The 12,938-nt window shown below is 50.8% G+C and overlaps 1 protein-coding gene across 1 annotated transcript in view; it reads right to left on the bottom strand.

The window, feature by feature from the left end:
* Positions 1–12,938, bottom strand: part of LARS2 (leucyl-tRNA synthetase 2, mitochondrial) — a 165,670-nt gene that overhangs the window by 51,685 nt on the left and 101,047 nt on the right. The window contains exons 8-9 of the mRNA XM_045297697.1: positions 6,306–6,465; positions 3,669–3,784 (exon numbers count right to left, since the gene is read on the bottom strand). Coding sequence (XP_045153632.1) covers positions 3,669–3,784; positions 6,306–6,465 — 276 coding nt within the window. The remainder of the gene's footprint in view (positions 1–3,668; positions 3,785–6,305; positions 6,466–12,938) is intronic.

The following is a 12,938-nucleotide window of genomic DNA, read 5'->3' as shown; positions in this document are numbered from 1 at the left end:
CATACAAATCTGGCTAGACCAGAGGATGTACACATATACAGAAAAGAGCTAGAAACACAGGGAATCCAGGACAAATAAACCCCTTAGGACCAATATTGAGCGTAGAGATACCAGGAGTCTAAGGGGAAGGTGGGGAGAAAGGAGGAACCGATCACAAGGATCTACATGTAACCCCTCCCAGGGGGACGGACAACAGAAAAGTGGGTGAAGGGAGACATTGGTCAGCATGAGACATGAAAAATTAATAATTTATAAATTATCAAGGGTTCCTGAGGGAGTCGGGGGAAAAAATGAGAAGCTGATACCAAGGGCTCAAGTAGAAAGAAAATGTTTTGAAAATGATGATGGCAACAAATGTACAATTGTGCTTGACACGATGGATGGATGTATGGATTGTGATGAGTTGTATGAGCCCCCAACAAAATGACTTAAAACAAAACACCGCGGGCCATGAGCATTGTGCCTGCTGGGGATGTTGGCCCTGGCTCTGTGGGCCAGTGACATCCACAGGGGCCCAGATGATCAGTGTCATCTCCTCAGTCCAGGAACATCAAGTCAGGGTTTTTTTTGCCCTCCTTCCCTTTAAGTTATACAGCTGGGGGGGGGGGGGCATTCAGTCTTATTCTAACAGATGGCATCCAGGCAAGAAGGGAATGGATTGAATTGAGACCTCAGCTGGATGGCGCAGAAACGTGTTGGCTGCGTGTTTAAATGCTCTCATTTTATAGACACGAAGAGCCCCGGGGAGAGACTCCTTTGCCCGAGGCTTTTCAGAGAACCAAAGGAGTTCTAAAAGCCCAGGCAGCATGGCTCACTCATGACCTGGGCAGAGGGCCCCGGGACCGGTTCAGCGGAAACATACTGCACACCTACTATGTGCTAGGCACCTTAGGGAGAAAGGGGGGTGGGGCACAGAAAGACCAGAAGGACCTGGCTCCTGACATCAAACAGTTTGTGCTCATGCAGCATAAAAAGCAAGCAGGCTAGCTACATTTGCTAAATGCACCCCTTTTTATGAACAGTCTCAAGTAAGTGAAGTGTCCCCTAAGGTACAGAGTTCTCTACCCAGTGGCCCCCTGATGCTCTGGGAGGCTGTTTTGTTCTGTACCCCCCCACCCCACTCCCGGCCAAATATAGATGCCTACATCCTAGCCCCAGAGACTCAGTCATCTACGTTGGATGCAGACAATCAAAGCCTCGCTGCTCCATAGGTACATCGATCAAGGGCTCTAGAACGGTTTGGGGTGATGACTGCACAACTCCCCCACTTTTTTTTTAGCTATTCAAACCACTGAGTTGTATGTTATGTGAGTTATGTCAATAAAACGGCTACAACAAGATAAAGTCTGCCCCATCGATGATGGGTTATCCCGTGTGCTAAGCACTGGCAGATGGGAGGAGCCTGCCACCCTCTTCTCCGTCCGTCCACAGAAAGGGCTCCTTTACCTTTATGTTCAGCCTACAGCCAGGCCACTGCAGACTAGACGAAGCTGTCTGGCGGGAGCCAGGAGGTGTACCGAAGGCTCAGAGCCTAGACCGAGGATTTGGGTCCCTCATCAGCCTGATGTTGGTCACAAGAGTCCCTTTCTTGGTCTGGGCTCCCTTCTGTGACCTCTGGACTTGGCTCCACTCCACCTCCAAGCAGCCTGCTCAACGGGGTCTCCAAACAGAGCTTCCAATGGATACTGTAGTGCCTGACTTACGTCTGGGGATCTCACAGTCTATGAAGTGAAGGTGCAAATATGCCATCCTCAGAACGTGACTCCTGGGGGGGGGGGAGATGACCTGGCCGTCACCTTTGTCTCACTCTTAAGATCCAGTGCCAGGGGCTCCCAAGCCTGAAAGACCTGGCTCTCATGTCTAAACTTAGATTCTAAGTGAATCAGGGTCTTGTAGAGTGAGGCCGGTACACACCTCCCAGGTGACTCAGAGGCAGCCAGGTGTAGGGCCACTACCCTAAGCCAGTACCCAACTCAGCTCGACACTACACTCATCTGGGGCATGGCACACTTTTACGGTCCAGGCCATGCCTCCTCCCCAAATCCATCCAATCAGAATACACGGCGGTAGCACTTGGGTGTCAGTAGTACAGTATTTGCAGAAAACATTGCCAGCAGTTTCTGAAGTGCAGCCAAGTTTAGGAAAGCTTCTCAAACTTTCACGTGACAGGAGTCACCTGGGGGATCTTATTAGCCTGGGGTGGGGGCGTGGGGTGGTGGTGTGTGCCTCTGCGTTGGCCCAGGGACCCAGCTGAGTAGCAGAGGGTCGAAGGCAGCAATTCTCAAAAGGTGGTCTCTGGACCAGCAGCAACAGCAGCAGCACCTGGAAACTTGTTGGAAATGCACATTCTGAGATCCCACCCACGACCCACGGAATCAGAATCTCTGGGGTGGGAGTCCGTTGATCTGTTTTAACAAGGCTACCGGGTAATTCTGGTGTGTGTGCTCAGACAGAGGGTCAGTTCTCTAAGCCATTTCCCACCCTCCCCTAACCTCCCTCTCCTATCAGACTTCCTGCCTAGCTTCACATCGAGGCCGGGCTCAGTCCCGTCGGGTTACAGCCTCCTAGTGCTGCTGTTACTGGAGATGGCCACTGCCGTTCCGACTCACAGTGAGTCTGCAGGACCGAACTGCCTGCCCCAGTTTCCAAGACCATCATCTTGGTGGACGCAGCCTGTCACATGGAGTCGCTGGGGGTTTGAACCACTGACCTGCGGGTTAATAGCCAAGCACTTAACCACTGTGCCACCAGGGCTCCTAATAAGAGAGAACCTTTACCACATAAACCTGGCTCCTAAGTCCTCTGTGTACTTATTGTGCATGACGTACACTAGGCGGAAGGAAGGGAGGAAGTCATCTGAGAAGAACTGTGATCGCTCCGAAGAACAATGTCAGTCATCTCTCCCAAAGACCCAGCCTACCTGAGAGAGGTGATTTTCCTCTCGCAGATTTCCCCAAATAAAAACCTCACCACTTCAGACACCTGCCCCTTCCCCCAGAAGAATTCACTTCAGAGGACAGCACGGAAGCTACGGCTCAGGGAGAGGGACGTGTCTGATCAGAGCACACGGGAGCAAATGGAGGGGGAGGAAGAGAGAGTGGAGCACATCCTGGCCCACCAAGCCTTGAGGACGATATTCCTGCTCAGAGCAGCCAATCCACAGAGAGGACCATATGGCCGGCCCCACTATGAGACAGACATCCCTCACTGACCCATAGCCCTACAGGGGACAACACTGAGACACAGTGTGGGGATTGCACTCCATCTGACCCCACCACACCGAGGCGAAACACTACGGGTGTGCAACAGAACAGCAAGGGGAGCAGAGCTAGGAAGTCCCGAGGGAGTACCCAAAATAGACTTTGGGCCCGGGCTTGGCACCCCATCAGACTTGGCCAGAAAACAATCCTAAAGGCCAATAAACAGTCCTTGAACTAAAACATAAATAAATAAATAAACAAAAAATACCCTCACCGCTTCACGGATCTATCATCCTGGGATCGCACTCGACTTTGAGTTTGTCTCGGAAAAAGATACGAGGGAAGAAATGAGGCGGCCAGACTGTCAGGCACGGGAGGTCGAGCGAAGGAGTAAGGTTACACTGGCATCGGAACGAGTCAAGTCCACGGGTTTAGATGCGGATTGATTCTGAGGCCTGTGGCACCCACCTCGGCAGAGTTGACTAGTCTCTCGGTGCCGTCTGGCAACGTTTCAACCACCTCGGTGTAGGGCAGACCTAATGTTTGGGCCAGGGCGGCGTCTTCTGAGCTGGTGCTGGGAATTCCTATGCAGAGAAGAGACACGGAGCACCCGGTTTACCAAAGAGCCGACCAGCCAGTGTCACTGGCAGCACAGGCACCCGGCTCCAGCTTTCATAAGGAGGCTCGCTGCCTTTTCAAACGCTAACACTTACACAGCCCCATGACACTCACTTCCCGGGAACGTGGAGCCCAGTCTGGGCGGCTCCTAGATGGCTAGCTAGCTAGCTTCAGACCAGCTGACCATATAACGTAACGGGGCACTGCCGGGCCCCGAGTCTCCTCATGGTGGCTGACATGGTCAAGTCCTCAGTGGGGGGCTACCGTGCCCATCCATCTCACCAGGGTCTCCTTGGTCTTGCTGGCCCTCTGCTTCGTTCAACATGATGCCCTTCTCTAGCAACTGAGCCTTCCGAATGATGTGGCCCAGTGGTTACTCGTGGGGCCGCTGACTGCCATGGTTGGCAGTTCAAAACCACCAGCTGCTCCTCTGGAGAAAGACTGGGCTTTCTGCTCCTGTAAAGAGTTACAGTCTCAGCAACTCCCAGGGGCAGTTCTACCCTGCCCTCCAGGGTCGCTAGGAGTTGGCATTGACTCCATGGCGGTGAGTTTGTTTTGGTAATGATGTGTCCAAAGAAAGGAAGCCTGGTGTTCGTTGGTACATCTTCAAAAGTAGACCCCTAGGCTTTTCTTCCTCATCCGTCAGCCTGGAAGCTCTGCTGAAACCGCGGACAACGGCCGACTTGCTAGTATTTGAAATGCCGGTGACGGTGGCTTCCCACACCAGAGCAATGCAGCCAGCACGCACGACGACCGGGCAGGTGAGGGGGTGGGTGGGGTGTTCCCGTGCTGTTGTGGTTAGTTCTGACTCTACCTTGGCACTAGTGCCCTCTCAAAGGAGATCACCCTTTGTGGGGAGGGCTGCCCGGTACACTGCAGGATGTTGGCCAGCACCCCTGGCCCCTACCTGAGCAATGCCTTCGCTGTCAATCCCTCTTGACATTGCCCTACCTCCCTGCTGGCAAAATTGTCCCTGGTTGGGGACTCCTGCTCCAGGGTCACCTGTCAGAACCGCCGACTTTCTTGTACAGCAGGGTCACTGTGGTGCCGTCCTAAAGGGGCGGTGCAGTCAGTTCATGTCCTGTGATGGTCTGAGTGGTCTGAGGGGCCATAGGAAAAAGGGCCTGGACACCCTGGGGAGGGGGAGGGGGGCACAGCCCTCCTGCAACACCCGTGGGGCAGCCTCAACACTTCATGTGCTTGGCACTGGAGAGCCACGCCCTCACTCTCTCCAGTGTGACTTGAGGCTCTGGGGTGTCAGGCGGTGGCAGCACGTGTGGTGTTCCGGGCGTGACTGCGGGGAACCTGCATCCACTGAAAGGAACCCAACGTCAGCGAGAGGGTGACGAGTAGAGGGATGAGGGTGACAAGGCCAGCAACTGCCAGTCCAGAACAACACCGACGGCCAGCCAGGCAGGGGAGAGAGTCACGACTCCAACCAGACAGCGCACTGGCTGAAAGGAAACACCGTGGCCACGCAGGGCGGGGCACAGGGCACCCCCCCACCCACCCCCGCCCATGGTAGAGCCCTGGGGACCAGCTGGAGCCATGCAGGTGGAACGAGGCTCTCTGTGCATCTCCGCTTCTGTTCTCGTTGGAGGGCATGAAGCAGCCATTTACCAATGTGACTTATATCAGCGAAAGAAACCAAGACACCAGGACAGACAATTCCTGTGCACAGTGGAAAAGTCGGCCTTTGTCGTCCTCTTCAGAACTCTCGATATTGGGTCAGTCTTCTTGAAAGAGCTGGGCAGGGTAGGGGTGTGGGGGGCCATGCCACAGGACTTCCTCTATTGTGGACCCTGCCTCCACCTTCAGAAACTTACTCATTATCAAACGCATGAAGGCAATGGGAGGAATGGTCGCTATGGCAGTTCCATGATCTCCTGTCAACCTGAGCAAAGCGGTGGAGCCTAGCCTGTCAATCAGGCCATAGCCAGTGAGGCCTCTGTGTGGGCGTGGCCTTCTCCTGAGGATTCTGGGAACTCCTGTCTTCCTCCCTGGAGGCTGGACACACACTCTATCTCTGCTTAATCCTTCTACTGACAAGACACCTGGAGCCAGGCTGATCCCAGCCAGAGTCCCGGAGCTGAAGGAGCCACGTGGAGACCCATGCCAGCGCTGAGATGCTTTCTCCACCACTGGATCCACAAGACTCTCCACCCACTAGCCTGTGGTCTTCCTGCATTCAGCAGCATTGTATTTGTTGCATGAGTCTGAAGAGGCATTTATAGACAGGTATCAGACATATGGACTAATTTCGGACATCTGGGCTAATTTGAGCTGATACCAAGGGCTCAAGTAGAAAGAAAATGTTTTGAAAATGATGATGGCAACATATCTACAAATGTGCTTGACACAATGGATGTATGTATGGATTATGATAAGAGAAGTAAGAGCCCCCAATAAAGAGTTTTTAAAAAAATAAAAAAATAAATGATACGGACCAGGAAACAAGAGGACTGTAAAATGCATAACCCTGCTTACCTACTCTTGAATCCAGAGAGCCCTCAAAGTCTGCTTCGGCCACGATGACCACGGGGACCTCCTGCTGGGTGAGCAGGTTCACAGCCGTCAGGGGCGTGAGGCCATCTGAAAATGAAGGCAGATCACTGCGGGCGCCAGTCAACAGGGACACCGACACCCTCTGATCTCAGAGCAGACGGGTGAGAAAAGGCATCAGAACTTCTGGGTGTCGTGCTAATTGTGAAAGAATTTGTTCTTTGAAGGGTATTAATGGATAAGTCACACCAGAGGGAGAAATCTCAGTGAAATTCATGAATCAGTAAAGATGGCCCTTGGATGATATAGCCAGGCTGCAGTTAACAGTGATGATACACATATTTATCCTCCAGTTCTTTGATATCTCCTCCCCTTACTTTTATAGTCTTAGTTTTACCTCATTAATCTTGTTATACCTGCATGTTCATTTGTATAATTAAGATAATTCTATGCATGAAATCCAATATAGATAAATCCTTAAGAAATAGTAACAGGAGTAATGATTCCCTGAGGGCATGGGAAGAAAGGCGGGGAAGGAAGGGAAAGGGTGAACCCGTAGCGATGGTGGCTGGACAGCCCACGGAGGGGAGCGAAGGACGGACCTGTAGGAGAGTGGAGGCACTGGGCGGTATATAGATATATATTGCCATGTATGTGATCACGCAGAACATCTTTATTTCCTGGGAGGCAGGGTGGGGGAGGGAGGAGAGAAAGCCAAGAGTTCAAAGGGTTCAAGAAGAAAGAAAATGTTTTGAAATGGATGGTGGCAGCAATTACACAATTGTGCTTGATTTACTTGAATTGTGGATTGTTATAATATCTGTAAGAGCTCCCAATAAAATGATGAAAAAATACATGGCTCTTTAAGCTGCTAATACCCTTTTAGGAAACCAGTAAAGCAACATGTAGCAAAGAATGAGAAAAATATTCTGATTTTTGACTGGAGTCTCACATTCGGTAATGTCTCCTAAGGAAGTAATTCTCAAAAAGCAAAAGGCTAAGTGAACACAAATGTCAGCAGCAGCTGTCTTTACAACAGTCCCAAACACAAAAAAGCCCCAAGGCTCAATATGACAGGGGAGGAGAACTGGGTCATTAAGGTCCATGGGCTTGATAGAAGAGTCTATCTGCATTAAAAAACAAACCCAAAACAATCTGGAGGGACGGGTCAATAGGATTTACCAACTAGAAACAGTCTGCCTAAACACCAGGCCATTGTGCCCGGGATTACGGATTCTCCTTGGCCTCATCCTGTCCCATCATTATGCTGATGCTATGGAGACACGGAGAGCAATTAATGATTTAATGTGCTAGGCTTCCCGGGAGAAGAGGCTCTTGCTGTTTGAGGCGGCCAGCACAACAGGGCTCTGAACTGGCCTTTAAAGAGACCTCATTTACCCTTTCAGCAAAACACGCACTGTGTGGACCACTGGTGACTCACAGCTGAAACGTGGTTCAAAGCTCCAGGGCTAGATTGTCTGAAAAGACTCCAAGGCAGCTCCCTTTCTAGAACTCCACCGACACTTCCCGATGGATGTGGCTGCGGCTAGGTGGCCTGGAGTGGGTTCCAACTTAGAGGGAAGCGGCATCAAGCAGTGCAGCCCTGCGCCAGCCTTCCAGCTGTTAGCCTTCCACCCACTGTGCCAAACCAGCCCGTGGAGCATCTTCCTCTTCTTTGTTGCTCCTCAATTTTTCCAAGCCTTCCCTAGGCATTGGTCGCTCCTGACAACATGTCCCAAGTATCTGAGCCAGCCTTGCCCATCTGTGCTTCCAAGGAGCATGCTGGCTTTACTTCTCCCGAGACAGATTTGTCTGTTCTTTTGTCGGTCTGAGGTACTTTCCATATTCGCCCACAGCACCACCCTTCCAATGTACTGATTCTTCTGCAGTCTTCCCGAATCAAAGGCCAGCTTTCACATGCGTACGAGGCGAGGGAAAATACCCTGCCTCGAGTTAGGCGCATCTCAGTCTTCAGAGTAACATCCTCGCTTCTCAAACTCAGGTTTTATACAGCAGATTTATCCAATGTGATATACTCTTTGCTCTCTTGACTGCAGTGTCCATGAGCACTGATTGTGGATCCAAGCGAGATGAGATCCTGGACAACTTCCATCTTTTCTGCATTTGTCATGATGTTACCTACTGGTCTAGTTGTGAAGAGTTTCGTCTTCTTTATATTGAGTTGGAATCCGCATTAAAGGCTTCAATTCTTGACCTTCATCAGAAGTGCTTCAAGTCCTCCCCACTTTCAGCAAGCAAGGTTGTGTCATCTGCACACCGCAGGTTGTTAATGAGCCTTCCTCCAAACCTGGGGCCACATTCTTCTTCACAGAATCCAGCTTCTTCTCTGATTATTCGCTCCGCATACAGACAGAATAAGTGTGGCGAGAAGACACAACCCTGATGCACACTCTCCTGATTTTAAGCCACGCAGTATCCCACTGTTCTGTTGACCCAGGTACAGGTTCTGCATGAGCCCAGTGCAGTGTTCTGGGACTCCCACTCTTCCCAAGGCTGCCCATAGTCTGTGATGATCCACACAGTCGAATGCCTTGGCGTAGCCGATAAAACATAAGTAAACATCTTTCTGGTATCTTCTGCTTTCAGCCAAGATCCATCTGACATCAGCAGGGATACATCTTGCATATTTATGGCCCCTAGTTCCGATCAAGTCAGAGCTTGATACAGTAATACAACTAAAGTCAGGGAGGCCCGCTGAGAAAAGGAGTCCAGAGTCCATGATTAAGGAAAGGAGCCCCTTGGCAGGGACTCCTGGGAAGCACCTTCCTTTGGCTCTTGTAGAAGCTCTGTCAGATGACAACATATTGAACGGGAAAGCAGCACAGGGAGTCAATGGCAGCAGCCAATCCGTGAAGCCAGGAACCAGGCAATCGCCCCAGGATCCTGGGGACCCTCACCACCTTCCTAATCCTGAGCCCTGCTCAGACCAGTTCTGCCGTGTGGTCTTCACCGTCTCGTACCTTCACTAGGGAGACAACCTCATAGCCGGACTGCCCATTTCCACCACTCTGCCACTCTAGCATGACCCTGTCCAGGTGTCCTTTCCCTCCCTCCTCAGAGGCCCCCAGGCATCCACTACCCACGAGCCCCTCCTTGGCCACTTGCCTGAAAGCCTGGCCACTCGCCCTGCTGAGAAAGCTCATCTGGAACAGGTCAGCTGGGGGTCCGAGACCAGAATCATGGTCATCATTCCTCAAATCAAAAGCCACTATTTAAACTGCAAGTAACGGATCTAGCCTCAACTGTGTGCTGCTGTGACTCTCAGGGGCCACTGCTTTTTACCATCGGTCACCCTCCAAACCTGACCTTTCATAGACAGAAGAGTAGCTACCCGCCTAAGATGAGCCAGTGAGGTACCAAGTAGGTTTAAAATGTGTAACCCCAAAGGCCAGAGGAGAAACACATCCATCATCTGTAATTTTAATTCACCTTTCGGAGCCAGTGCATTTGACTCAGCACGCTGCACTGGCCGGCCTCAAACGTGCCGAGTGTCAAAATCCAGGGACGCGATGTGCAAAGTCGTCTAGACTTGATAGACACTGACATGTACCCAAGGTCTGTTTCCACTCGGAAAATTAAAACTGGAACATTAAGAGGCAAGTGTAACATTGCATTTGGAATGGTTTCCACAATCATTAAAACAAGGCGAAGAAGATGCTAATGAGCCCTTCAGCGTCAAGACAAAAAGAACAGGCCAAGGAGGATGGGCCAGCAACAGAGTGGTCATGGCGCCACTGCCCGCTGCACATGCTGACGTCACTTCTCAAATTCTTACATACGAAAATGGATTCACCTTTTTGAGTGTGATAAAGTCACACAAAACTTGTCCTCTCATCGTTTCCAGCACACATTTTAATGGCATTCATTACATTATGCTGGCCCCGAAGGAGTTAACAGAGGCTGGGGGCAGTGGAGTGTTTCCATGGACACCAGATGCCCCTCGCAAATCAGGGAGTTGCAGGCGGCTGGGCTGCGGTGCTGGGAGCAGGAGCTGCCCGAGGGCGCTGTGCTCTTTCTCAAGGACTAACACCCCCCAGTCTCCGGAGGAGGCCGTTTGCTGTGAGAACCTAGTGCTCATCTGCTCCCTCGTTCCTGTGTGCTTTGAGGACGTGCATCCATGTTACTGACCATTGCCCTAGCTGGCAGGAGATTCTAATACCGTGCAGGGCAGCCTTCGGCACGACACCCCAGAGGTGTCCACCCTTTGCTGGTGTGAAACAACATTTCCCATGTCTGTCTTTATTTCTGCTCCAATCCAACACCGCACGCGACAATAGTCACAATGTCAGCCATTAGATGTTCCTCTTTCATCACTGCTGCCCACTGCGTGGCAGAGGCATTGTGTCACCTCCTCTCGCTTCACAGGGGGCTCGGGAGAAGAGAAAGCTCGCGATCAAGGTCAGACATGCCTCCACCCGACAACCTTTTCACCAGTTCTGAGTCCAGCCACCACCCCCCTACAGCACCCTCATCCTCTCAGCTAGGTTTAACAATTCAAGAAGAAACAAAATGCTTTGAAAATGATGATGGCAACAAATATACAAATGTCCTTGACACAATGGATAGATGGACGGATTGTGGTAAGAGCTGTGTGAGCCTCCAATAAAGTGATAGAAAAAAAGAAAAGAATTAATTACCATGGCCACACAGAACTTCTAAGACAAGACTCCCGATTATGGGGTTTATGAGCGAAGTAACAAGTTCCCAACTCAGGATCAGGAACAGCTCAGGAGAAGTACTTGGGTGAAGACAGTCTCTTCATCCTGCCAGCCCAGCTTTGTGGTTCTGGGGCCCTCAGTCTGGCCTCCGCACAAGTGTCCCAAAGCCCTCTGAGCTCTGCTGATGTGCTCAGAGGCCGGAGCCCATTTCCAGCCCTGTCACATGCCCAGAGGTCCCCTCACTCCTTCGAGCAAGCCTCCTGTCTGAAGGCACTCCGCATTCTGCAGGTGTGGATGGAGGAGCCGGTCGCTCGGCCTCATGCCAGTCTCTGGGTTCGGCTACCTTGGCTGCTGCCCTTTCTCTGCTTCTCACCATCGCTGGTGTTACAGCCCTGTCTCCTGGATTGCAGAGATTCTCCACACAGCATCCCTGGCTCCAAAGGACACCCTACATTTGCTTTTGGCTTTTCTCTCTTGGTGGTTGGGAGACCCCCTTTCCAGCCTAGAGGGATAGCAAAACTGACCAATCCCCATACACCATATTTGCCCAATCCCACCCCCTCAAGGGTGCCAGGCACCTGATTTACATTATTAGCCAGCTATTCAGTCCCCTTACGTGGGCCACCAGCAAGTCCTATTTGTATAGTCTGACCTAGTCGTTTCATGTGCCCTAGCAGCGCTGTGGGTTAGGCACTGGGCTGCTATAACCACAAGGGTGATGGTTTAAATCCACTAGCTGCTCCTCTGGAGAAAAACAAGGCTGCCTGCTTCCTTCCCTAAAGATGCACAGACTTGGAAACCCTGAGGCACAGTTCCCCATGGTCCCCCAGGGCTGCTTGGAGTTGATGGCAGTGGGTATCCCTGTCACTTGGTGGGAGTTACGAAGGCTATGGTTGGAAGTGCCACTGAAGTCACTCACTGCCCCACAACCTCACTCTGAAGCTCTGCCCACGGAGTAACGCCATCCATTTCTCCTGCCCCCAGGGCCTGCTAACCCCCACTCTGTGTTCTGTTTCTCTGAATTTGCCATTCTAGCCATTCCACTTAGGTGGATGAACAAAATGTAGCACAGCCATCCCCTGGAATAGTCCTCAGTGAGGAGGAGAAATAAGGTCGCGATACCTTCCGCAGCAGAGATGAACTTTGAAAATACTATGAGAAGTGAAAGAGGCCAAGTACAAAAGGACAGCTATTTGAAGGCCACCTCCACGACATGGCTACGGCGTGTCCATCCATTTGTCTGCCGATGGGCACGTGGCCTTTCTACCTCTTGGCCGCTGTGAGCACTGCTACAGTGGATGTTGGTGTGTAGGCAGTGGTTGGAGTCCTGACTTTAGTTCTCGGGGTACAGACATAAGAGCGGAACTGACAGCGCCTAAGTCAAATCTACTTTTAACTTTCTGAGGAAATATGAAAATATTTGGAATTTAAAAAGGGGCTTCAAAAAGTTCTTAGGAAAAAATTCCATTATTATTATTTTCATAAATCATCTTATTGAGGGCTCTTATAGCACTTCTAAAAATCCTTACTCCAATTATATCAAGCACATTTGTACATGTTTCCATCATCGTTTTTCAAAGCACTTTCTACTTGAGCCCTTTAACGCCACTATCTTTTAATTCTATTTCCATGAATGCTTTGAAACAGCCCCCTTTGTATATACCTTTCATCACAGAGATGCTATCTTTTATACTTAATCCCCTGCTATTGTAACATCATCTTAATTTGTGTTCTCAAATAACCCTAGGAAAAAATCCGAAGAATAAATGTTGATATTTTTAGATACTATCCAGCCTCCTTGGGCCTGCAGAAATGTCAAATGGATTGCCAAGGTGACAATGATGAGTTTTGCTTTCTAACCTAAACAGTTGAAAGCAATCAACTTTTTCTTTTGAGTACGCACAAAATAAAACTGAGCAAGACTGCAATCTTGGGCTCC

This window comes from Echinops telfairi, unplaced genomic scaffold, assembly GCF_000313985.2.
Source record: "Echinops telfairi isolate 266 unplaced genomic scaffold, ASM31398v2 ScPeMD7_7420;HRSCAF=8458, whole genome shotgun sequence".
Classification (NCBI taxonomy): Eukaryota; Metazoa; Chordata; class Mammalia; order Afrosoricida; family Tenrecidae; genus Echinops; species Echinops telfairi.
The sequence above is the reverse complement of the archived record's forward strand: the minus strand, read 5'-3'. Positions and strand labels throughout refer to the sequence as shown.